The sequence below is a fragment of the Cryptomeria japonica genome, chromosome 11, assembly GCF_030272615.1.
Source record: "Cryptomeria japonica chromosome 11, Sugi_1.0, whole genome shotgun sequence".
NCBI classification, from domain to species: domain Eukaryota; kingdom Viridiplantae; phylum Streptophyta; class Pinopsida; order Cupressales; family Cupressaceae; genus Cryptomeria; species Cryptomeria japonica.
The window spans coordinates 417,237,703-417,261,754 of NC_081415.1; the positions used below are offsets into that span (position 1 = coordinate 417,237,703).

The 24,052-nt window shown below is 35.2% G+C and overlaps 1 protein-coding gene across 1 annotated transcript in view; it reads left to right on the forward strand.

Annotated features, from left to right (window-relative positions):
• The first annotated feature begins 1,265 nt into the window (after positions 1-1,265).
• Positions 1,266-24,052, forward strand: part of LOC131073613 (naringenin,2-oxoglutarate 3-dioxygenase) — a 49,992-nt gene continuing 27,205 nt past the window's right edge. The window contains exon 1 of the mRNA XM_058010089.2: positions 1,266-1,479. Within this exon, the coding sequence (XP_057866072.2) occupies positions 1,266-1,479 (214 nt within the window). The remainder of the gene's footprint in view (positions 1,480-24,052) is intronic.

The window sequence follows — 24,052 nt, forward strand, 5'->3', positions numbered from 1 at the left end:
AGTCTTGAAACTTTTGCCAAGCATCCTTGATTAGAGTACATTTCTCAATATGAAAAATGAGATCCTTTGATACATACTTTCTTAAGGTACCAATTGCCATGATATTTTTAGTGAGCCAATCTAAGTGACCAACTAGATCAACCTTAGGATCAGCTAGAGCAACAATAGTTCCATCAATGTAATGAGTGAGTCCTTTTTCCATAAGTTTACTCCATGCATCAGTTTTCCAAGTAGCATAGTTATGTGGAGTTAAGAGAGGAAACTTAGAAGAACCCATAGCAGCAGAAAGGAAGGAACACAAGAGCACAAAAGCACAAGAGACACCCCCCCAAATTCACTCAATCAATGTACCCCCCCCTAAAGTGATGATTTTGGCACTTTATACTTAGTGCGATTACAATGAGCCACTTGCAAAACAAGGCAAAGTGGACTTATGATGCAAATTTTAAAACTTCTCAAATGAGATACAAGAGATTTCAATCAATAGTGCAATGAATCTAACTGAGATTCAAGCAAATATACAAGTACCAAGAGAGCCAAAAATGGCCAAGATCTGAAAGTACAAATTCTACTTACAACGGCATCAATCTGATAGCATCATGTGAAAGTAGAGGAAAACATACGCACTTTAAAAAAAAATGGCACCTAAAAAGGAGGTCGGATGACCCCAAACGAAGCCTCTGAAGTTGCAAAAACTGGGATTACTCAGGTACAGTCACCAAAAACTGCATTTTCTGAAAAATCCATGCATAAAAATCAAAAAAATTCTTCACCACTGTGGAGAGCACAAAATTCTAGCCCATTTCAAAAAAAATTGCACCCAAAAAGGAGCAAAAATGAGCAAGTTATGGCCATTTGAAGTTGAACAGCAAAATCAAAAATGCAAATGAGAGGGGGTCCAAAAAAATTTCAAACCTTGCTGATGTGGTGCTGACATCAGCAATTTACAGGGTTAAATTTGACGGCCGTATGACCATCGCAAAAACGTCACCCTTGCTGACTGAGCGTCCGTACTGTACGGACAGATTACGTGGCAGGCTGACTATGTATTCCGTACTGTACGGAAAGATGACTGTGCGTACAAAAGTCTGACGTGGCACAATGTTCGGGTTGTATGGATGTTTGCGTGTCTGTGTTTGTATGTCCATGGGCTAGTGGCCTTCTGCCACGTGGTGGGCATGGATTCGTCGGCCTGGAGTCCGCGTGGCGGAGGAGGCACTGCCTGAGAGGAAGCCTGCGGTTGCGGACGAGCGGTGCCGACGGTGATGGGTGAGCGGAGGCGAGGGCTAGCAGGGGCCAGCGCTAGGTGCGGGCTTCAGCGCGGAGAGGCGGCGTGGCGGGTGCCGCTGGTGGCGGCGGTGCAGCGTACCAGCGGGACTGCGGGCACGGTCGGCTGGGACGATGCACAGGGTACGGCCAGTGCGCAGACCTGTAGACAGGTACGTGTTAGCTGGTACGGTGCGCAGAAACCTACAACCTGTGGGTCACGGGGGTACGGGGGTCTGCGGACCCCCAAACAAATGCTTTTTTTTTTTTTTTTTTTTTCCTCTTTTTTTTTGATGATTTTTTTTCAATTTTTTTTTTTTTTTATTTTTTTTTATTTTTGAAAAAAAAATTTCAGAAAAAGGAAATTTTTTTTTTCGAAAAAATACAATAATATTCCGAAAATCCGTACGACACAAGCAAAATTGGAGAAAAAAAATTTCTCACCAAAATAGGCCAACTTTATAACCAAAATTCATGGAAACGGCCTTCTGGACGCAATGGCGGGGTCGGATCTGGTCTAGGACGCCTCCAAAAGATGCTGCTCCTCAAATCTGCCTCTTGATGTCGCAATAATGCCTCTTCAAGACGAATCAATGAAGCCCCAATGGCTCTGATACCATGTTGGATTTTTCCAAGATCAAGAGCTCAATGAAATGTACAAAATAGAGACATAATATGGGACAAGAATAAACTGTATTCTCATCAATAGAAATGATCAATAACATAGCTACATACAATGTAGAAGAGCCTGCTTATATAGGTAAGGCTAGGGATATGTATGAGCACACAAATATGACATGTGGCTCAATAAGAAACAAGGGTAGGTAGGAAATAGGTGTGGGTAGGTAGGAGAAATAATATAATATTCCACATGAGGTGGATCACCCACCAAAGGTGGAATTATCACTCCACAATAAGTGGATATGATAGTGTAATAACAAGATCAACACCATAAAAGGTGGAATTTCTCGTACACACACTATCCCAATGTGGCACAAACACCCAAGTGTCTCATATCCAAACTACTATGAAATGCATTATCCTAAGTAAACTTAAGTAAGTGTAATAATATCCAGGATGAATAATTATTTACACCAATAGGGACCCTCCTTTGACTGATAATCAGAATCAAAAGAGACATGGATAGAAGGAGCTTTAGTAGGAATAAGATTCACAGGGATATCAAAGCCACCCTTAGTATATGTAACAGATTTGGAATTATTATGAAAATCCAAGAACAAAGGGGCATCCACCATAATTGTATTTTGAATAAGGTCATTATCCAACTTGTCAATAGATTGTTTCCAAATACCCTCATTTGACTTGATATTACATGAAATCGGACACACGGAAGTAGGGGAAACCAACACACAAATTTTTACCAGAACCTTCCCTTCCACAAAATCAGATTTAGATGTCAAAAAGTTCCCAAAATTATCTCCTATCGATTTCAAAACTTTTGGGTCCATTAATTCGAAGGGTAGTTTAGGCAACCCAAACCAAACTAGAATATTCTTAGGCTTGACCCATTCTAGGACAAAAAAAGGCTTCCAAGCAGATACCATAATCAAATTATTACCAAACCAATGAAACGGATTCACAAGTACATCCCTAAAATGAGGGGAGTTAAAGACAAATACAAAGGAATTCACTGATAATAACTGAAAATAATCTAATGCAGACCAACGTTTCCTCAATTTAGAATGCAACTTAGACAAATTAGTTTGAGGACCCCAGAATTCCCCCAAGAGTGCAACAGAGCGTAACCTTGAAGCCCTTTCTGCCAAAAAAGAACCTCTATAATCAAAACACGGAAGAGGAAACCATACTTCTTTCACTAGGGCTTCAACAACCCTTTTACCTTTTACCAGACTTGAAAGAGAGTGGACCTTATTAGCCGTATTCACCGTATCCTTGCCAGCAATTTCCAAAGTGCCCGTTGGTTTGAAAGACACGGATGCCCTAGATGTCTCCATGCTTCCCGCGCCCACCACTTGAGAAAACAACCTCTTATCACCACCATAAATAACCCTTTGGCTCGTGGTTTTCATCCCCATAACCCCCCACTGAGACATTTTACAAAGGCTATCAACTTTGGTTTGTCAACCCCACAGGCAAAGTGCTCAAAAGTTGCTCAAATGGCTCACACCCCTCCAAAATGGTTCTAAAAGTCCACAAAGACTAAAATAAAGTTTATTAGGATCCAAAAACCTCCAATTATGGTAAACAACCCTCAGATTGGGTTGATCAAGTCTCAAAGGGGTCAAAGTGCAAAATGGCTATTCTAGCCGACTAGCCCTCATAAGTGACTTTTTGGTTTCTCTCCCAAAAAATACAAAGGACAAAGCAATTTTATTTTATATTCACCATTAAAAAACTAGGACATAACTTTTTCCAAAAGGGTTTGATCTGGAACCTCATACAAATACCATTTGTAGTAAACCCTCAACTAGGCTAAATGAGGCTAAATGAGCACATTAACAAAGGAACTACCCTTCCAATTGGAAATTTCTCAAGGTCACAATTTGGAACACCTTGGGGAACTCAAAAAATCACCAAATAAAAAGTTACAAGTCTTGGTTTGCATCTGATAAAAAATTATGGGGAAATGCCAAAGTCTTCTTCACCACCATATGCCAGTCACATGGGGATGCCTGGCTTCAAACTTGAAGAAAATATTCTCCAACCACATTATCCTAGTCTAAAACCTCTTCAATATCATATTACACTCCAAAATATTCCATCCAACCAAGTTTATACTTTTTCCATGATTAAATTGGAAGAAAAGGGAAAGAAAAGGTGAAACCCTTGGTTTATGCCCTTTCACAGGCTGTTTTGGATTGTTACACAATAACTCACTCAAAACTCCACCTTGGAAGCTCTATTTAGACTCAAAAGAAATAAATTTCACCCCTCTAACTCCCCATGAAATAATTTTTCAGTTTTGAGGTTGTGAAATTCCGTACCAACCGAAAGAACAACAAATTTGCAAGAAAATGCAGTATTTTTTTATTGCTTCAAAATGTCAAATTACAAATGCCCACACACAACAACCTTAAAAGAGGTTTTTTAGGAATTATATAGCCATTTCAACATTTTCCAACCTAAACAAAGTGGTTGTGAATGTTGGGAACTGATTTTAACAACTTTTCAAAAAGTTGTTCACCAAGTTGGCACATTTTGTCAATTTTTGACAATTTTGCAATTTGCCAACAAATTAACTTCAAACATAGACCTAGGAGCCTAAACATATTATCTTGGACCTAAATATACCAAAATACACATAACTCACTAAATCTACACATCCCAAATCCCTTTGACCATAGTTGACCATAGGGTTTATAATGCACCCTAGGCCACTAGGTCTTACAAAATGGACTATTAGGACTTTATTTTCAAAACAAAACATGAACATAGGATTCTTAGATCCTTTACAAAACCTTGAAACAAAAACATGAAATAATGAAAGAGGAAATGATGAATTTTTAGGCTTGTGCCCCTGCACCATACTCCTGGGGTGGGCTGATCTCATTTCCACATGAGATAAGTTGGTCCAATGAAGTACCATGCTTCATAATTTATGCCTCATTCATCCATACTGCCTCTTCTATAGGGTGTCCTACCCATTTCACAAGATATTATTTGTATTCTTTATTTCTGGTCTTCTTGATGACCCTTTCATCAATGATCTTTTCAAGCTTCTTTGGTGCATGAGGAGGTATATCAGCAATGTCCTCTTGAATCTCCTCCACATGAAAGTCTGTACCTACAACAACATGCCCTTTATAGGGTGTTAGATCACATACATTAAAGATAGGAGAAATACCAAGGTTAGAGGGAAGATATATCTCATAGGCATTCAACCCATGTTTCTTCAAAACCTTGCAAGGACCCACTTTCTTCATGAGTAACTTTGTATGCTTCCCCTTTGGTAATCTTTCTTTCCTCAGGTACACCCACACCATATCAGCAATCTGAAATTGTACATCCCTCCTCTTCTTATCAGCAAGTTCCTTGTACTTTTGTGAACTGTTTTGGAGGGCTAGCCTTACTTGATCATGCACTTCCTTCATGCTATCAGCAAATTGTTCACCATGAGCACTTGTTTTCCCATCATGTGGAAGGTCTCTCAACTCCAAGATGTGTCTTGGATTCTACCCATACACAATCTAAAATGGACTCCTTCCTGTACTCCTATTCACAGAATCATTGAATGCAAATTCAACTTTTGGAAGTACAACATCCCACTTCTCTCCATGTTTCTTTGTCAAGCATCTCAATAGGTTTCCCAAGGACATATTCACAACTTCAGTTTGCCCATCTGTTTGTGGATGGTAGGCTAAACTAAAGTTCAAGTTTGTTCCCAACCTCTTCCATAAGGTTCTCCAAAAAAGGCCAATGAATTTCACATCCCTATCAGACACAATTGTTAGAGAAAGCCCATGTATCCTTACAATCTCTTTGAAAAACAAATTTTCTACATAGGTTGCATCACTTGTACTATTACATGGCAAGAAATGTGCCATCTTGTTGAACCTATCTACAACAACAAAGATGATATCAAAGCCTTTTTTAGTCCTAGGCAATCCCATTACAAAATCCATACTACAACTTTCCCAAGGCCTTGTAGGTATGGGTAGTGGTTGATACAAACCTACATTAGTGGAAGTGCCTTTGGCTTTTTGACAAATAGTGCATGTTTCAACAAATTTCCTCACATCACTTTTAATTTATTTACTGAGCCTTGGTTATTTTATATTTATTTAGCTGGCTTTGATTTTATTAGCCTTGGCAACTTGTATTTAATTATTTAATTGGTTTTATTTTAAAGGGCCCTTAGATATTTAATAGGGCATGGTCATTATTGTTTGTGCATTGGTAATCAATACTTTATAATATCTTATTACATTTCTCTTGTTACTTGGTAAATAATATTTTATATAATTTTAGCTATTTCTATCGTTAAAAGAGTAAATGAGTTTATTATATTTCCCACCTATTGTTAAATGCTACTGGCTTGATTATTTATGACATTATATTTAATTAATAGCCCATAGTTTATTTTATGTGGGCTTGATTCTATTTATACATTGGTAAATAATATTTGCAATATTCTATTTATACATGAGAATAAGTTTTATATTATTCTCTACCTACCATTTATTCTTATTGGTTGTGAATGTATTGGGCAAATAAAATATAATATATGATGGGTAGGTAAGATATATATTGTTTTAAGGATTATTTTGATTGGCTAGTTTGAGGCTAGTGTTTTGGACTTAAATTCTTTTTATTCAGTAGCCTAAGCTTTGTGTTGGGTTACCATTCTTGAACTTTTTCTGCAACATTTGGATTTCGTTTTTGGTTTTGGCTTGGATTGTTGGAGCTTGTGGTTTGGATTTGGATTTGGAGCTCTTCGTCAAATTTATTCCATAACTTCTATTTCTAGGTTGGAGCTCTTGTCTCTTGTAAAGATTTACATTTCTTTGTATTCTCCGTGTTTGCAAAAATTGTTGTTTGTGGCTTTTATTTGGGGAAAAAGATTTATTATATAGTTTGGACTATAGTTTTGGAGAAATATTCGTGTGCATAGACTTTAATATAAAGTTGAACTATAGGTCTTGGGAAAAATACTATTTTTTCTATTGGCTGGTTTGGTTTGTCTTGAACACACAACTCTGCATTTTTTATCATTTTGATTTTGTGAAGATTTGAATCTCTTCTTTGGCGAATGTTATCTTTTGAGTGATAAAGGGAGATATGTTTGTCAGTAGAGATTTTGGGAGAGTTTGTATTAGATTTGAAGAGATTTGATTGATTTTGCTGTGAGGGAGTTTTTGAAGATTTCTCTGTTATTTTCTTATTTTGATTTGATTAGAGGGATACCCTAGTTCTCCTTGAGTGAAACTATGATTTGGGAATGAGCATTATTTGGTTCAGAGCACTCTGTGAATTGAGTTGGAAGCTCTTGGTTATCGAGATTCAATTTCTCCTTCTTAAGTTAATAATTTTGTATTCTGTTTGTTACTGGTATTGAGTCTTTTCAAGGTGACTTTGAGCTATTTGATTTAAGTGCTTAATTATTTTTCTGTGATTTTCAATTTAAGTTTGAAACTTAGTTGTTTTTTTTGTATTTTCTATTCTCTGGAACAAATGTGCTAAAATATTGTGCAAACATGCTAAACGACTTAATGTATGCGCTAATTTGTTTAACAAATGCGCTACTACAGTGAACAAACACACTAGAACAAAGGACAAATGCACTTTAGAAACTGATAAACGCGGTAAAAGAATTGACGTATGCGCTAAAACAATGAACATATGCACTAAACTGTCTTTTTTTAGTATCTTTCTAGTTTGTCATTTGTGATGTCATTTTCACATTTGGATTTCATACTAGAGGCCTTTTGGATATTTTATGATGATTTCTAGATTATGCATTTGCTCTATTTGATGAATCTTTTATGGTTTTCGCTTCTACGTTGTTGTAGAAATGTTTTTGGAGTTATGCCTCTATTGTGTTGAGAAGCCATGGTAGAGAGAGTTGTTTATTGTTCTCAGTCCAACAAGTTGATGTGCCTTTCTATGGATACTTATTTCATTTAATGAGCAGACTTGATTATCTTATTGATGCATTTCTATGTTGTGAGGCTCCTTGATGTTTATTTGGATTTATGACCTTTAGATGACCATGTATGTGTATGATGGTAATGATTTTAGATTTAATTGTTGATATGAGCCTCTTGTTGCATTTATTGTTTGGGACATGTTATGGGGAGTGGGATTTCATGTGATGACCAAAGTCATGAGAGATAGGAGGATAAGTTGATAAGCCTTTCGTCTAGACTGCAGGGCACATGGAGGTTTTTACTTATTATTAATCAAGTGATAACATTAATAATAAACTTATGGGTTTGGGAAAATTCAATAATCAAGATAATTAATTTAGTTTGGATCCCATGATTTGATCCTAGGGAGGATGTTTTAGGATGGGCATGGGAAGGCCACTGCGGTGGTAAGTCATACTCCCTTGGTTCTCTAATAGGGAAAATGGCTCTACATGTCTATCGGGTGATGCTATGTCCTAGTGTCGTTTGGCAATGTTTGGAGGATAGCATGTGATGACACTCCACTCCTACATGTGTTCCCTTGATGATTTATGTTTATGCCTTATTGGTTTCTTATATATCTTGTTGGATTGTGCGCGTCTGGGAGTTTATTCTTTCTATGTTGTAGTTGGTTCTTGCATGAGAGTCCACATGAGGTTTAGTCTCTTTGGCTATAGGTGACATCATAGGTTTAGAGTGTGTATTGGGATCTTGTGTCATCTCCTATCACGGGGGATGGTTTCTTGGGTTCCACATGGTCAGGTGGTTGGTGCTTTTTAGCCATTAGGATGTTCTCTTGGAATCTTTGTGCTTGGATGTGGATTCTTCTTTATGATGGCTTATGGATGTACCTTGCAGCAGATTTATGTAATGGATATCTTGGCTCCATGTAATGAAATATCTTGTATCTAGTAGATGGGATTATGTATTAGGACGAGCTAAGCTCATGATGTATTATTACATAATTTCAAATTATGAGTAGATTGTAGATGGTATTTGGATTTTTGTCATAGTTTGTAAAAGTGGCTATGAGATGTTGGAGATGTATGTGCATATGGCAAGAGATGGTTTCATGTTCTTGGAATTTGAAATGGATTTATATTTTAAATAGATATGGTTTGTATATGATGAATTCTATGTACTTATATTGAAAGAAATGGATTTCTATTGTTATATGTTTGTAAGTTAATAAATGAACTCTATGATTGAAGGAATTATTGTGATGTTGTGCTTGTTCATGCTTAAGTAAAGAAATAAGGAAATTATTTATCATGTTGCTTAAAGAATAAACTATAGCTTATACATTATGAGTAGATAATCATAATAGATGGTATGAGATCATTCTAGTATAGGGAATGGTTATGGATTTTAGGATCATCAGAATTGGTTGATAAATGGACTAAGTAATGTACTAGGTTGCATTAGAAGAATAGCATAGCATGTTGGCATAGAAGATAGTTATATGTCTATCATGGAAGTTAGGAAATAGTGTCTTTTAAATTGGTAATGGAAATCTTAAGTGTTGCAATGATTAAGAGTAGTTGTATTGCTTAAGTCGATAGAAGGTAATGACGTTGAGATACCCTAGGGAGATGGTAGTGATGTTATGTTTAATTTTCCATTTGTGTAATAGATTTATGAATTTATGTGATATGTTTCATGTACTTAGTAATTAGATGTTAATGAATGTACTTCACCCATGATGTTATGTGTTGCATTATATGTTATCTAAAATAAAATTTATCTCCATTAGAATGTTAGTTGTTTAATTTCTCTAGGGTATTTTGGTGGGTATTACATCTGGTATCAGAGCCCATGTTGCAAACACCGGGATCTTTGGTTAAGGTTGTTTCTCTTAGTCTTGTGAATGTGCTTTGATGTTATTTTGAATTAAGTTACTCTTTGAGATTTGTGTTGGAAGAAGTGTCATTGGAACCTTGGGAATCTTAGATGTCTATGCTTTGTGTTTCTCTCTAATCCCTTCTAGGAATCATAATTTTAAGCAAAATGTGTATTCATTTCATATGCATGTCTCTAGAATGATAGGAATGTCTATATGATCCTATCCGATCTTGCTTGATTTGTAAATTTCTAGTGCTTACTTGAATAATAAAGGTTGTTATCCTTATATAGAAATAAATATGTTGTAGAATGAGAAAAGATTGTGTGTATCCTCTTAACTAATACTATGTTCATAAAATTAGCCTGTGATGTTGAACTTCCTACAAATAATAAGACTAAGTGTTTGTATTATGTATTTAGGAATATTTTTTTATAGATCATGAGGTGAAATTGAAGAACTTTTATGTGATGCATCTGCATATATAATAGTAGCTTAATTATGCCTTTCCCTTATTTTAATCTCCTATGTGAAATGTAATGAAGTTAACTAGTGACATATGGGTACCCAATAGAATTGTTGGTCATTTGTATATGTGTGATTATGCATGTAAGAAAAGATTGTTTGAGAAAATCATATCTTTCAAGGAATTTGGGATTTACAGTTGCATTTGTAATAATTAGGAGACCTTATGGAAGGTTGAATTTGCATATCTTAAAAGGGATGTAAGTAGCTGCATCTGACATGACTAGGAAATTCAAACTGAGTATGCATAAATCTGTGTGTGTATTGATCGTGTGGCAATGTCCATTCCTTCTTTTTCTCTCTTTTGGGGTAAATACTAAGAGGGGGGGTGAAATGGTATTAAGACCAATTCAACTTAAACTCGAAATCAAACTTATTTCAGCTTACCTCAGATCTGAAAATATCTCTCCTTCTGTAATCAGATCTAATAACCTCTTTACCATATTTGCTTAACACATTAATCAAATCATTTACCAATAATTTCACCACCAAAGTAATCATATAAACTTGATCAATTACCAATTCATTAACCTTATCAATAAGATATAAAAAAATCTCAAACAACTTCTTATCAATATCGGTAACCTCTGATAAACTTATGATAAAACATCATAATCGGTTTCTCAAAAATAATGCATGAAATGAAATATAAACAAGAACATCACATGAAAAACATTCCACACATGAACACCATAAGTTTTTGACATGGAAACCCAAATAGGGAAAAAACCATGGTGGGAGTTGGCACCCACAAATATTTGTTCTTTTTTGAAGTACGCCCTATTAGGAGTTTAGCCTTGTTAGAAGCTTACAATATGCTTGATTAAGAGCAGACCCTGTCAGGAGTCACCTGGTTAAGGGATTTGCCTTGCAACTCGATTAGGAGCTTGATGATCTGTTAGGATCAACCTTGTGAGAGGATTTAACACTCTTTTGAGAGCTGCCCTGTTAGGGGACTTAAATGATAAGGCCTGTTAGAACCTACTCGGTCAAGGGATATAACTTGCGACAACTGTTAGTGAAGAATCGAAAGAAAATGATCTATTTTATTGCACTTCTCTGCTTCCTTGATCAGATCCAGTTATACACAACACTCTGCAACTCTCAGGTAGATTACACACTTCACTTGGATGGCTTAACATATTCTCTAAGAACATCGACTCAATAAACATCAATTGTGTCTACATAAATAGCCATCTCAACTAGCTTGGCCACAAAACCTAATTACATCAAGAATTTACAATAAGATCACAAAAGATCATTGTAGATCGCTATCCAGATCATAACAACAAATTACAATACAATATCAATCATTGATTGATAATAACTCATCACAAAAATCCGATCTGTATCTTCAAAACACTCTCCAAAGCATTTCGTTGGTTTCCAAGAAAATCTTCCTTAAATCATGCTAAAACAACTATTAAATCTTTCATGTGGGTTGTGTCGTGTTACCAACTTAAGTAGACTCATTGTCGATCACGTTCATAACATAAATCATTACCGGTTTGAAGATTTCTTCATCGGTCCTTAAACCATACTAAAACCTTAGCAAAACTTCATCAGAAATTGAAAACACGCCTTCCGACGATCATCACAAGTTTCGATTCTGGTCACATACATCTTTCCATCATATAAATTCACCATCCAAACCACAAATCACCAATCATTGCCAATCGACCGATCCAATCAAAACAATTCTGCTTCACCGGTTAAAGTCCTAATTCACAGACTTTAGATCACTGTCGGTAAACCCTGTCTTCCCGTAAACCAAATCACTTAGATGATAAAACAACACATCAGGAAAATATATTGCTAGCAATGACAACACAAATTATGTTAGGTCTCGGAGACAACTAAGACGGGGGGGGGTGAATTAATTGTCAAATAAATTCAAACCAAAAACAACTTAACCAACCTTAATGCTTAATACCGATAAACCAAACTTTATGCCAGTAGACAATTTATTAGTTAATTACAGTACCAGTAAAAATTAATGCATGAAACAGAAAGACAATAACATCCACAACACATAACACCAATATTTATACGTGGAAACCCTGTAAGGGGAAAAACCACAATGGGAAACCTTACCCAGAATCAGATGATACTAATGCAGATAGTATGTGTATACAAATGGGGTCTGCACATGTAAAAAGGCCAAGCGCCTAGCACTCACTGCTCAAACACAAATATGAGTCACACTAACTACAATTGGATGGTTAAATCCAATAATGATGTACTGCTCAAAATAGCATCTTCATATGCTGGATTCAGTACCAGTGTAGTTCTGATATGCCTTCACAAAAACCTTGCTTCACCTTCAAATGATGTCTACATGTATAGCTCTGCTTATTCTCACATATACCTTCTTACGATTCCTTTTTCCAATCGCATATCGATCTTACAAATAAGATCTTACATATATACCATAACCTAAGACCAATTTTAGTAGGTCGGCTCTAAAAGATATTACAAGTAAATCAATAACCGATGCAATATCCAATTCAACATGTCGGCTTAATGCATTTACAATAACAACAAAATCATCTCCAAAGCATGTTGTGCTGATCTGGAATAGATAAGTTTGTCGGTGCTTATTTTGGACCTATTTGCCATTAACAACAAATATGCAAATACAAATATATCAATGAAAAAATCTCCAAGACAAAGTGTCCAAACGATGTCTTCGACATAACCAAGTTTTTTCTATGTCATTCCAAGTGTCAGTGAACAATATATCCTGCTGGTGTACCAGATACTCGTGACTGTGCATAAGTCACTTGCTTGCTGGTGAACATTGCCAATTCTCCAAAGTGGTAGAGTTGATTAGTGTTAATAGGTGTTGACATAAATGACAAAACCATATCAACATAACCAAAATACCAACAATCTCCCCCTTTGGTATTGATGGCAACACAAGATGGAAAAACCATCAAAGTGCCAAAACAGAAATGCCAAATACCAAAAACCAACAATCTCCCAAAAGAGGTCATAACCAGAAATCAAAATTCAGATACAAAGAGTAATCAATCTCTTCTAAAGTAGCAATCTCTCCCCTTGAGAGTAACATGTGTTTTCCTTGTGTTTTTCCATATCAATCTCTCCCCCTTTGACATCAAATGCCAAAACCAATACAAAAGCTAGGTTGAAATACAAAATACCAACCAATTCAGTATACCAACTACTTCCCCTGACAAGTAGCTCTCCTCATCAAAGATGGAGTAAAAGATTTATTTGCTAATTCTAACGGTTGATGACAAACATCAACTATCTAAGTCTCTATTGGTGGGGGTATGACCCCAAGCTCATCTCTGAGATATTCAAAAGTCTCCTTAGGCAAAGGCTTAGTGAAAATATCTGCAATCTTCTCTTTAGTATTCACATAAACCAGTTTTACTTCTTTTGCTTCAACATTCTCTTTCAAAAAATTCAATTTGATAGAAACATGTTTAGTTTTAGAATGTAGTATCGGATTCTTAGATATATCAATTGCTGCAGTGTTATCACAATAGATAGTTATAGGTTCCTTGCATTTTACCTTTATGTCCTTCAATATTTGCTTAAGCCATAATTCCTATATACAGTTAGTTGCTGCTGCAACATATTCTGATTCTACTATTGATAAAGATGTGCAACTTTATTTCTTACTCAACCAAGTAATTAATCCGCTTCCAAGAAAAAATGCTCCACTGGTGGGGCTTTTTCTGTCATCCACATCTCCTACCCAATTTGCATATGTGTATGCACATAATTCAAATTTTTCATCTCTAGGATACCATAAACCAAGATTTGTAATACCTTGTAAGTACCGGAAAATCATTTTTACTACTGATTCATGATTTTCTCTAGGATTACTTTGAAATCTTGAAACAATACATACTGCATTCATAATATCAGGTCTTGTTTGTGTCAAATATAGTAAACCTCCTATCATAGATTTGTACCTAGTCAGATTAACAGGTGTAGATCCATCCCTTAGTGATAATTTGTCATTTGTAGTCATAGGTGTGCTTACCAATTTAGAGTTCTCCATCCCAAATTTCTCTAGTAACTCCTTCAAGTACTTGGATTGACTCAAGAATATACCTTTATCAGTCTGTGAAATCTGCAATCCTAAAAATAATTTTATCTCTCCAATCATAGACATTTCAAATTATTGTTGCATTTTAATAGAAAAGTCTATACATAATCCATCTTCTCCTCCAAAGCTTATATCATCAACAAAAACTTCTATAACCAAGATGTCATCATTAGTCGTTTTATAGTATAAGTTATTGTTAGCATTACCTTTGGAAAAACCAATCTTCAAAAGATATTTATGCAATCTAGCATACCAAGCTCTTGGAGCTTGCTTCAACCCATACATCCTTAACCCGCAAACAATATCTTTGTTATATGTCAAAGAAAATCTATCAAGTTGTTCAATGTAAACTTCTTCTTCAAGATCTCCATTCAAAAATGCACATTTAATATCCATTTGATATACTTTGTAGTTCTTGTGTGCTGCAAAAGCCAAGAATAATCTGACTGCCTCGATTCTAACTACCGGTGCAAAGGTTTCATTATAATCAATTCCTTCTTTCTGAGAATATCCCTTACACACTAATCTTTCTTTATTTCTAATTACCTTACCATTAAGTTTGTTTTTGAATACCCATTTTGTTCCAATCACATTTTTGTCTTTAGGCCAGAGAACTAATGTCCATGTGTTATTCTTCTCAATTTGTTCTAGTTCCTCTTCCATAGCTTTAATCCAGTGTTTATCTTCACATGCCTCATTAATTGATGATGGTTCAATTTGAGAAATAAGACATACCTCTTCATTTTCCATTCTTCCTCTTGTCATAACTCCTTGATACTTGTTCCCAATTATCTGATTTTCCAAGTGGTTCAATCTTACATACTAGGGTGTCTTCGTTTGCTGTTGTTCCTCAGTTATAGTGGAATTTTTAGATGATACCGGTGTAACTGGATCTTCATTCTGTACCAGTGGATTCAATGTAGGTTCATTTGTCAGTATTTCTATTGCCGGTTCAGAGTCTATATACCTTGAAGTTCCTCTGAACTGTTCATCAATTTTCACATTTGTACTCTCAACAATTTTCTGCAATCTCTTGTTAAAACATCTATATGCTTTGCTCTTAGATGAATAGTCAAGAAATATTCCTTCATCACTTCTAGGATCAAATTTTTCAATATACTCATCTCTCCTAATATAGCATTTGCTTCCAAATATTTTGAAATATTTAAGAGTAGGAGTAATGCCAAACCATAGTTCATGAGGGGTCTTATCGGTTTCACCTTTGATGTGAACTTTGTTGAATGTATAGACCGTTGTGCTTACTGCCTCTCTCCAATATACATGTGGTAGATTTGCTTCTGATAACATACTTCTAGCTACATCCAAGATAGTTCTATTTTTACTTTCTACAACTCCATTCTACTGTGGTGTTCAAGGTGCTGATAACTATCTTCTAATTCCATTCACTTCATAGAATGCTTTAAATTCCTTAGATGTGAATTCACCTCCTTGATCTGATCTCAGACATTTGATTTTCTTACTGGTTTCATTTTCTACCATTACCTTGAATAGTTTGAACTTCCCAAGTGCTTCTAATTTTTCTCTGAGAAAAGTAACCCAACACATTCTAGAATAGTCATCAATGATTAGCATGAAATATTGATCACCTTGTAAGATTTTAGTTCTAGCTGGACCACATAAATCAGTGTGATTTAAGTCAAGAGCATTATTGGATTTTTCTGGAATACTTTTAAAAGATGCTCTAATTTGTTTTCCAAATTGACATTCCTTACATACTGAATTGTGAGGTTTAACAATCTTAGGTAAGTCTCTAACTGCCTTAGTAGTACTGATTTTTACCATGCAATCAAAATTTACATGACAAAGTCTCTTATGCCATAACCAACTTTCATCAATATGTGCAATCAAGCATGTCTTTTCACTATTATTCAAATGAAAGATATTACCTCTAGTTTGATTACCAGTTGCAATTTCCAAACCAGTTCTATTCATAATTTTGCATTTTCCATTCTTGAATTGTAACTGAAATCCTTTCTCAACTAATTGACCAACACTCAAAATATTATGCTTTAAACCTTCTACATAGTAAAAATTGTCAGTATTATGCTTACCATCAAGAGATATAGTACATTTTCCTTTGATCAAACAAGCTTTATCATCTCCAAATCTTACCAGACCTCCATTATACTCCTGAAAGTTCAAGAATTTACCTTTATCACCAGTCATATGATGTGAATATCCTAAGTCAATGATCCATTCATCCTTAACTTCAACTTTAGCTGCCAAGGCCTGCTCTACCGGTTGAACAGTAGGTGTTAGTTGATCTTCTGTTATAGAAACAAAGACCCATCCATTATCTATCGGATCCTCATCAGAATCATCAGTGACTCCTTCATCAGCAAGATAACAATATTTATCTTTATTCTTCTTAAATCTGTATCTCTGATATTCAGGGTTAGGTTTGTATGTTCTTCTAGCTTCTTCTCTTAGTCTAGCATGTCTATCAGGGCATCTTGAAGCCATATGACCAATCTTATTATAGTTAAAGCATTTAAAGGGTGCTTTACCTTCATACTTACTTCCAACTGGACCTTTAGGCATTTTCCTTGCAAATAGTGCTTCAAGTTCTTCATTTTCTCTCCTGCTTTCCTTAAGTTCTCTTGCATAAAAGTCTTTCCAATCAGATTTGTCAAATGATGGTGCAGATGAAGTTGATGCCTTAAAAGCTAAATTTGTCTTTATAGTAGCAATAGGACCAAATTCCTTAATTTCAAAAGCTGAAAGTTTTCCAATCAGTGTGTCCCTAGTTACTGATGTATTAGGCATTGTTCTCAACTCATTTATAGCAATAACTTTCATTTTATATGCCAGTGGAAATCCTCTTAAAACTTTTGAAACAATTTCATCTTCACTTAAGGTTCCTCCACAACATTTAATACCCAAAACAATTTCATTAACTCTTTCCATAAAAGCAGAAATCCTTTCATCTTCTTCCATTTTCAGATTTTCATACCTGACCTGGAAGCTTTCAATTTTTGCAATTTTGAGTGTGGAATCTCCTTCATTCAATGTTTCCAAATGATCCCAAATAGCTTTAGCAATAGACCTATTTGATAATCCCATGATTTGTTGATCTGATAATGCGCTCAAAAGTGCTTCCCTTGCTTTGCAATCATTTTCCTCATCTTTTCCTGAGATAGGTGGATTAGGTTGACTTTGAGTAGGAGCAATATAGCCATTCTTTGTAACATCCCAGATGTCCTTTCCAATGCAATTTATATGTGTCTCCATTCTGATCTTTCATATGCCATAGTTGGTTCCTTCAAGTTTAGGACTGTCCTTCCTGAAATAGTTAGTAGACATTGGATCTCCTCAAGCTATTAAACTTCTGCAAAAAGAGGACTAAGCTCTGATACCAATTGTTAGGTCCTAGAGATAACTAAGAGGGGGGGGGGGGGGGTGAATCAGTTGTTAAATAAATTTAAACCAAAAACAACTTAACCAACCTTAATGCTTAATACCGATAAACCAAACTTTATGCCGGTAGACAATTTATCAATTAATTACAGTACCGGTAAAAATTAATACATGAAACAGAAAGACAATAACATCCACAACATATAACACCAATATTTATACGTGGAAACCCTGTAAGGGGAAAAACCACAGTGGGAAACCTTACCCAGAATCAGATGATACTACTGCAGATAGTATGTGTATACAAATGGGGTCTGCACATGCAAAAAGGCCAAGCACCTAGAGCTCACTTCTCAAACACAAATAGGAGTCACACTGACTACAACTGGATGGTTAAATCCAATAATGATGTACTACTCAAAATAGCATCTTCATATGCTAGATTCAGTACCAGTGTAGTTCTGATATGCCTTCACAAAAACCTTGCTTCACCTTCAAATGATGTCTGTGTGTATAGCTCTACTTATTCTCACATATACTTTCTTACAAATCCTTTTTCCAATCGCATATCGATCTTACAAATAAGATCTTACATATATACCATAACCTAAGACCAATTTTAGTAGGTCGGCTCTAAAAGATATTACAATAAAATCAATTACAATTAAATCAATAACCGATGCAATATCTGATTCAACATGTCAGCTTAATGCATTTACAATAACAACAAAATCATCTCCAAAGCGTGTCGTGCTGATCTAGAATAGATAAGCCTGCCAGTGCTTATTTTGGACCTATTTGCCGATAACAACAAATATGCAAATACAAATATATCAATGAAAAATTCTCCAAGACAAAGTGTCCAAATGATGTCTTCGACATAACCAAGTGTTTTCTATGTCATTCCAAGTGTCGGTGAATAATATATCCTGTCAGTGTACCAGATACTAGTGACTGTGCATAAGTCACTTGCTTGCTAGTGAACATTGCCAATTCTCCAAAGTGCCAGAGTTGATAAGTGTTAATAGGTGTTGACATCAATGGAAAAACCATATCAACATAACCAAAATACCAACAAATTATTGATCATGTTATCTATTCATAGAATCTCAATCTCTTCATTACAAATAGACTTCTATCCTTTACCAGTGTAGTCATCCAACTTCAACTACATGACCTGATCTGCATCAGTTATGCCAAATTCTAACAATCTCCCCCTTTGGCATTGATAACAACAGTAATCAGATACACAATCAGAATACAATCATCATCATCATCAACAACAACATTTTTGCCGATATCACATGTTCTCTCCTTTACATCTCCCCCTAAACCAATGCTCCACTAAATCTGATCTTCAACTTCTCACGTGTCTACCAAATCTGATTTCTATTCATTTCTTCTCCCCCTTTGACAAAAATGCCAAAGATGTAAATGCATCACTTGTCATTAATTTTGCTGCTGACTCTTTCACTATCTCTGCTACATAAATTAGAAAATTATAATAGAGTATTAAATCAGAATTTTACATCAGACTTGCTTCCCAAAGGAGTAACCTATACCTTCATCAATCCTTAGTATAAAATAGACAAGAAATCCATAGGATTGATGGATCTTCATCATTCTAGTTCTTTCGGTGTAGAGGTCTAACCCCTAGTTTACCTCTAAGAAAATCAAAAGTAGCCTTCGGCAAGGGTTTAGTAAAAATATCAACCAAATCATCTTTACTCTTCACATATTCCATCTTCACTTCCTTATCTTGAACTCTTTCCCTTATGAAATGATAGTTTAGTTCAATGTGCTTGGTTCTAGCATGTAACATAGGATTTAAAGAAATAATGATTGCACTTGTATTATCACAATAGATAGTCACCAGTTCTGACATATCTATCTTGAATCCTTCTAGCATATGTCTCATCCATATTGCCTGTGCAATTCATGGATGCAACAACATACTCAACTTCAACTTTAGATTGAGAAACACAAGTTTGTTTCTTGCTCGTCCATGCCACTAATCTTACTCCAAGTAGAAAATATCCATCGGTTGTGCTTTTCCAATCATCAACATTACCTGCCCAATCAACATTAGTAAAGACATTCAAAGTAGAATCACCTTTATAGGGACACCATAAACCATAGTCTACTATGCTTTTGAGATACCGAAAATTTCTCTTCACAACCACTATGTGACTTTCTTTAGGCTCTTTTTTAAATCTTGCAACTAATCCAACATCATGAGCAATATCCGGTCTATTATGGACAACATAATGTAGCTTTTCAATCATAGATCTGTACTCTTTTTCACTAATAGTAGGGGAATCATCTTCTTTTGACAACTTGCAACCAGTTATCATTGGTGTACCTACCAGTTTGCAGTCTTCCATGCCAAAAGTCTTCAACACCTCTTTGATATACTTGGTTTGACAAATAAAGATACCACCATCCAGTTGTTGGACCTGTAAGCCAATAAAGAACTTAATTTCACCGATTAGAGACATTTCAAATTCCTTTTTCATTATATCAGCAAAGTCCATACATATATCATCATTGCCACCAAAAATTATATCATCAAAAAACACTTCTGCTATCAACATCTTGTCTCCATTAGTCTTAAAATAAATATTTCTATCCTGACTGGTACGTTGGAATCTAACCTTGATCAAATGTGCATGTAATCTCTCATACCATGCTCTAGGTGCCTGCTTAAGACCATACAAAGCTTTGTGCAATTTACACACCATGTCTTTATCATCGGTCAAGGAATATCCATCAGGATGTTCAATGTATACTTCTTCTTCTAGAATCCCATTTAGAAAGGCTGACTTGACATCCATTTGGTAGACTTTGAATCCTTTATATGCAGCAAATACTAGTAGCATTCTTACACCTTCCAATCTAGCAACATGTGCAAATGTTTCACCACATTCCTCACCTTCCTCTTGAGCATACCCTTTTGCAGACTAACCTTGCCTTTTTTCTTACAATCCTTCCTTCTTCATCCATTTTATTCATAAAGACCCATTCTGTTCCAATTACATTTTTATCCTCCAATCTAGAAACAAGTGACCATGTCTGATTCTTCTCAATTTGATCTAATTCTTCATTCTTTTCCTTCACCCAACCATCATCCTTTAGTGCTTCCTTAACTGTCTTGGGTTCAATTGTAGATATCAAACATGAATTATCTCTGATCTTTCTCCTAGTTTGCACACCTGCATTCTTATCACCAATTATCTATTCTTGTGAATGATTTAGTCTGACATATCTAGGTATTGCTTGTATCGGCTATGCATCTTCTTCATCAAATTCTTCATTTTCACTATCATCGCTCACTTGTTGAGCACCTAGTTCTGCATTTGCCGATTGTTCATTATTCTTTGCTTCCAGTTCAATGATCACAAAATTTTCCTCATTATCATCCTTTTCAAGTTCAGATCTACTTGTACCTTCAGACTTATCAGATAAATCATCAACTTTTACATTAGCACTTTCAATGATTTTCTCAGTCCTCTTATTGTAACATTTATATACTTTATTCTTAGAAGAGTAACCAAGAAAAAAATCCCTCATCAGACTTTGCATTCTCAATGTAGTTATCTCTTTTGATAAAACATTGAATTCCAAAGATTTTAAAATAACTAACACAAGGAGTTTTTCCACACTATAGCTCATAGGGTGTCTTATTGTTACCTCTTTTTACCAGTTTCTAGTTAAGAGTGTATACAATAGTACTGACCACTTCTCTCCAAAACATTTTGGATATATTACTCTATAATAACATAGTTCTTGCAACTTCAACTATTGTTTGGTTCATTCTTTCTGCAATGCCATTCTGTTGTGGTGTCCTCAGAGCTAGCATCTGTCTCTTTATACCCTATTCATCACAATACTTAACAAATTCATCAAATTTGAATTCACCACCTTGGTTTGATCTTAAACGCTTCAAGTTATTACTTGTTTTCTTCTCAACGAGAGCTTTAAATGATTTAAATTTATTAAATGCTTATGATTTCTCTCTTAGAAATGTTACCCACATCATTTTAGAATAGTCATAGTTTGAAGATCATGAAATACCTATCACCATAATAACTCTTTGTTATCATAGGGCCACAAAGATCAATATATGCCAAATCTAAAACATTCTCAAAAATACCATTCTTGCTCTTGAAAGAAATAGAGGTCATCTTACCAATTTGACAATCTTTGCATATCATACTATCCGGTTTGACAAGTTGTGGTAATCCTCTTACACTTACTTATCTTAATCAGATTATCAAAATTAACATGACAACATCTTCTATGCCATAACCAATTGTCCTCCATTCTTGCAACCAGACAATTATTAACATTACTGTTCAAATGAAATGTTACCTCTAGTTTGCTTCTCTGTAGAAATAAATTCACCATAACTTCCAAGAATTCTACAGACTCCACTCTTAAATTCAAGAAAATAACCTTTATCATTGAGTTGACCAACACTTTAAAGATTATGCTTAAGACCATCAACCCAAAATATATCATCAACATTACTCTTTCCATTTAGAGAGATGGAACCTTTACATTTCACCATGCAAGGAGAGTTGTTTCCAAATCTAACAACACCTCCATCAAATTCATTAAGGGTTATGAAATTACTTTTGTCTCCGATCATGTGGTGTGAGCAACTGCTATCTATAATCCACTCATCACTATTCTCCATATGAGATACTAGTGCCTTTTTATCAGACAGTTCCTCCTTCACAACTACAAACACAATTTCTTCACTATCATCTTCTTCTTCTGACTCCTCATCGGTCACACCTTCATCTACTGCAAAATAACAATGTTTCTTTCCCTTTCCTTTGAATCTTGTAAACTTTTCTTTCTTATCAGTGTTAGGGCAGTTAGCAGCAATATGACCAATTTTATTACAAGAGAAACACTTCAAAGGTAACTTTCCTCTATACTTACCAATGCCTCTTGGAAATCTCTTTGCTAACAATGCTTCAAGTTCCATCACTTGATCTCACTGTCTTCATCTCCCTGGTTACTTCAATGACTTGTATTGCACTCATGATTTTGATATATATCTTTTCCTTTTCTAGCAAATGAACCGGTAACAAAAGTTTTAAAGGCAGATTTAGTAGATTTTGTCACACTATTGTCAAAACTATTTAATTCAAAAGTTGCAAGCTTACCAATCAATGAATCAACAATTACCTTATCCTTTGCAATAGATCTAATTTCTTGGATTGTCGATACTCTAATAGCATACTGAGGTTGAAGAGTTCTGAGCATTTTACTTACTATTGTATCATCTTCTATTTTGCCTCTATCACTCTTAATGATGCCAACAACTTCTTTGATTCTCTAACCATACTGTCCAATATTCTCTCCTTCAAGCATTCTCATGTCATCAAACTTTCCTCTCAAGCTTTCCTCTTTATCTCTTTGAACATGCTCATCTCCTCCATAGATTGTCTCTAGTTTTTCCCAAACCTCACCTATAGTTTCCAATCCTTGAACATCAATATATTTTGAATCAGTTAAAGTACTTAAAATAGCTTCTAGGGCTTGGATGTTATCTTGTTATTCTCTAAGTTCATCAGGTGTCAAGGGAGTAGTGGTAGGAGCAACATATGTTGTTTCAACTTGCTTCCAATATTGTGCACCAAGAAATTTAATGTAGATCTTTATCCTGTCCTTCTAGATTTGTAGTTATCCTTGTTGAACTTGGGACCCTCTTTCTTCATCATCTTGAATTCCTCAGAATATTTTCCTCAAGCAGTTAGGCTTTCTACACAGAGAGGATTAAAGCTCTGATACCAATTGTTAATCCTACGAGGATCCAGTTAATACTGAGAGGGGGGCTGAATCAGTATTAAGACCAATTCAACTTAAAATCAAAATCAAACTTATTTCAGCTTATCTCATATCTGAAAAATATCTCAACTTCGGTAATCAGATCTAATAACCTCTTTACCAAATTTGCTTAACACATTAATCAAATCATTTACCAATACTTTCACCACCAAAGTAATCATATAAACTTGATTAATTACCAATTCATTAACCTTATCAACAAAATAAAAAACTTTCTCAAACAACTTCTTATCCGTACTAGTAACCTTTGATAAAACATCATAACCGGTTTCTAAAAAATAATGCATGAAATGAAATATAAACAAGAACATCATATAAAAAATATTCATCAACACCATAAGTTTTGACGTGGAAGCCCAAATAGGGAAAAAACCATGGTGGGAGTTGGCACCCACAAATATTTGTACTCTTTCGAAGTACACCTTGTTAGGAGCTTAACCTTGTTAGAAGCTTACAATATGCCCGGTTAAGAGAAGACCCTGTCAGGAG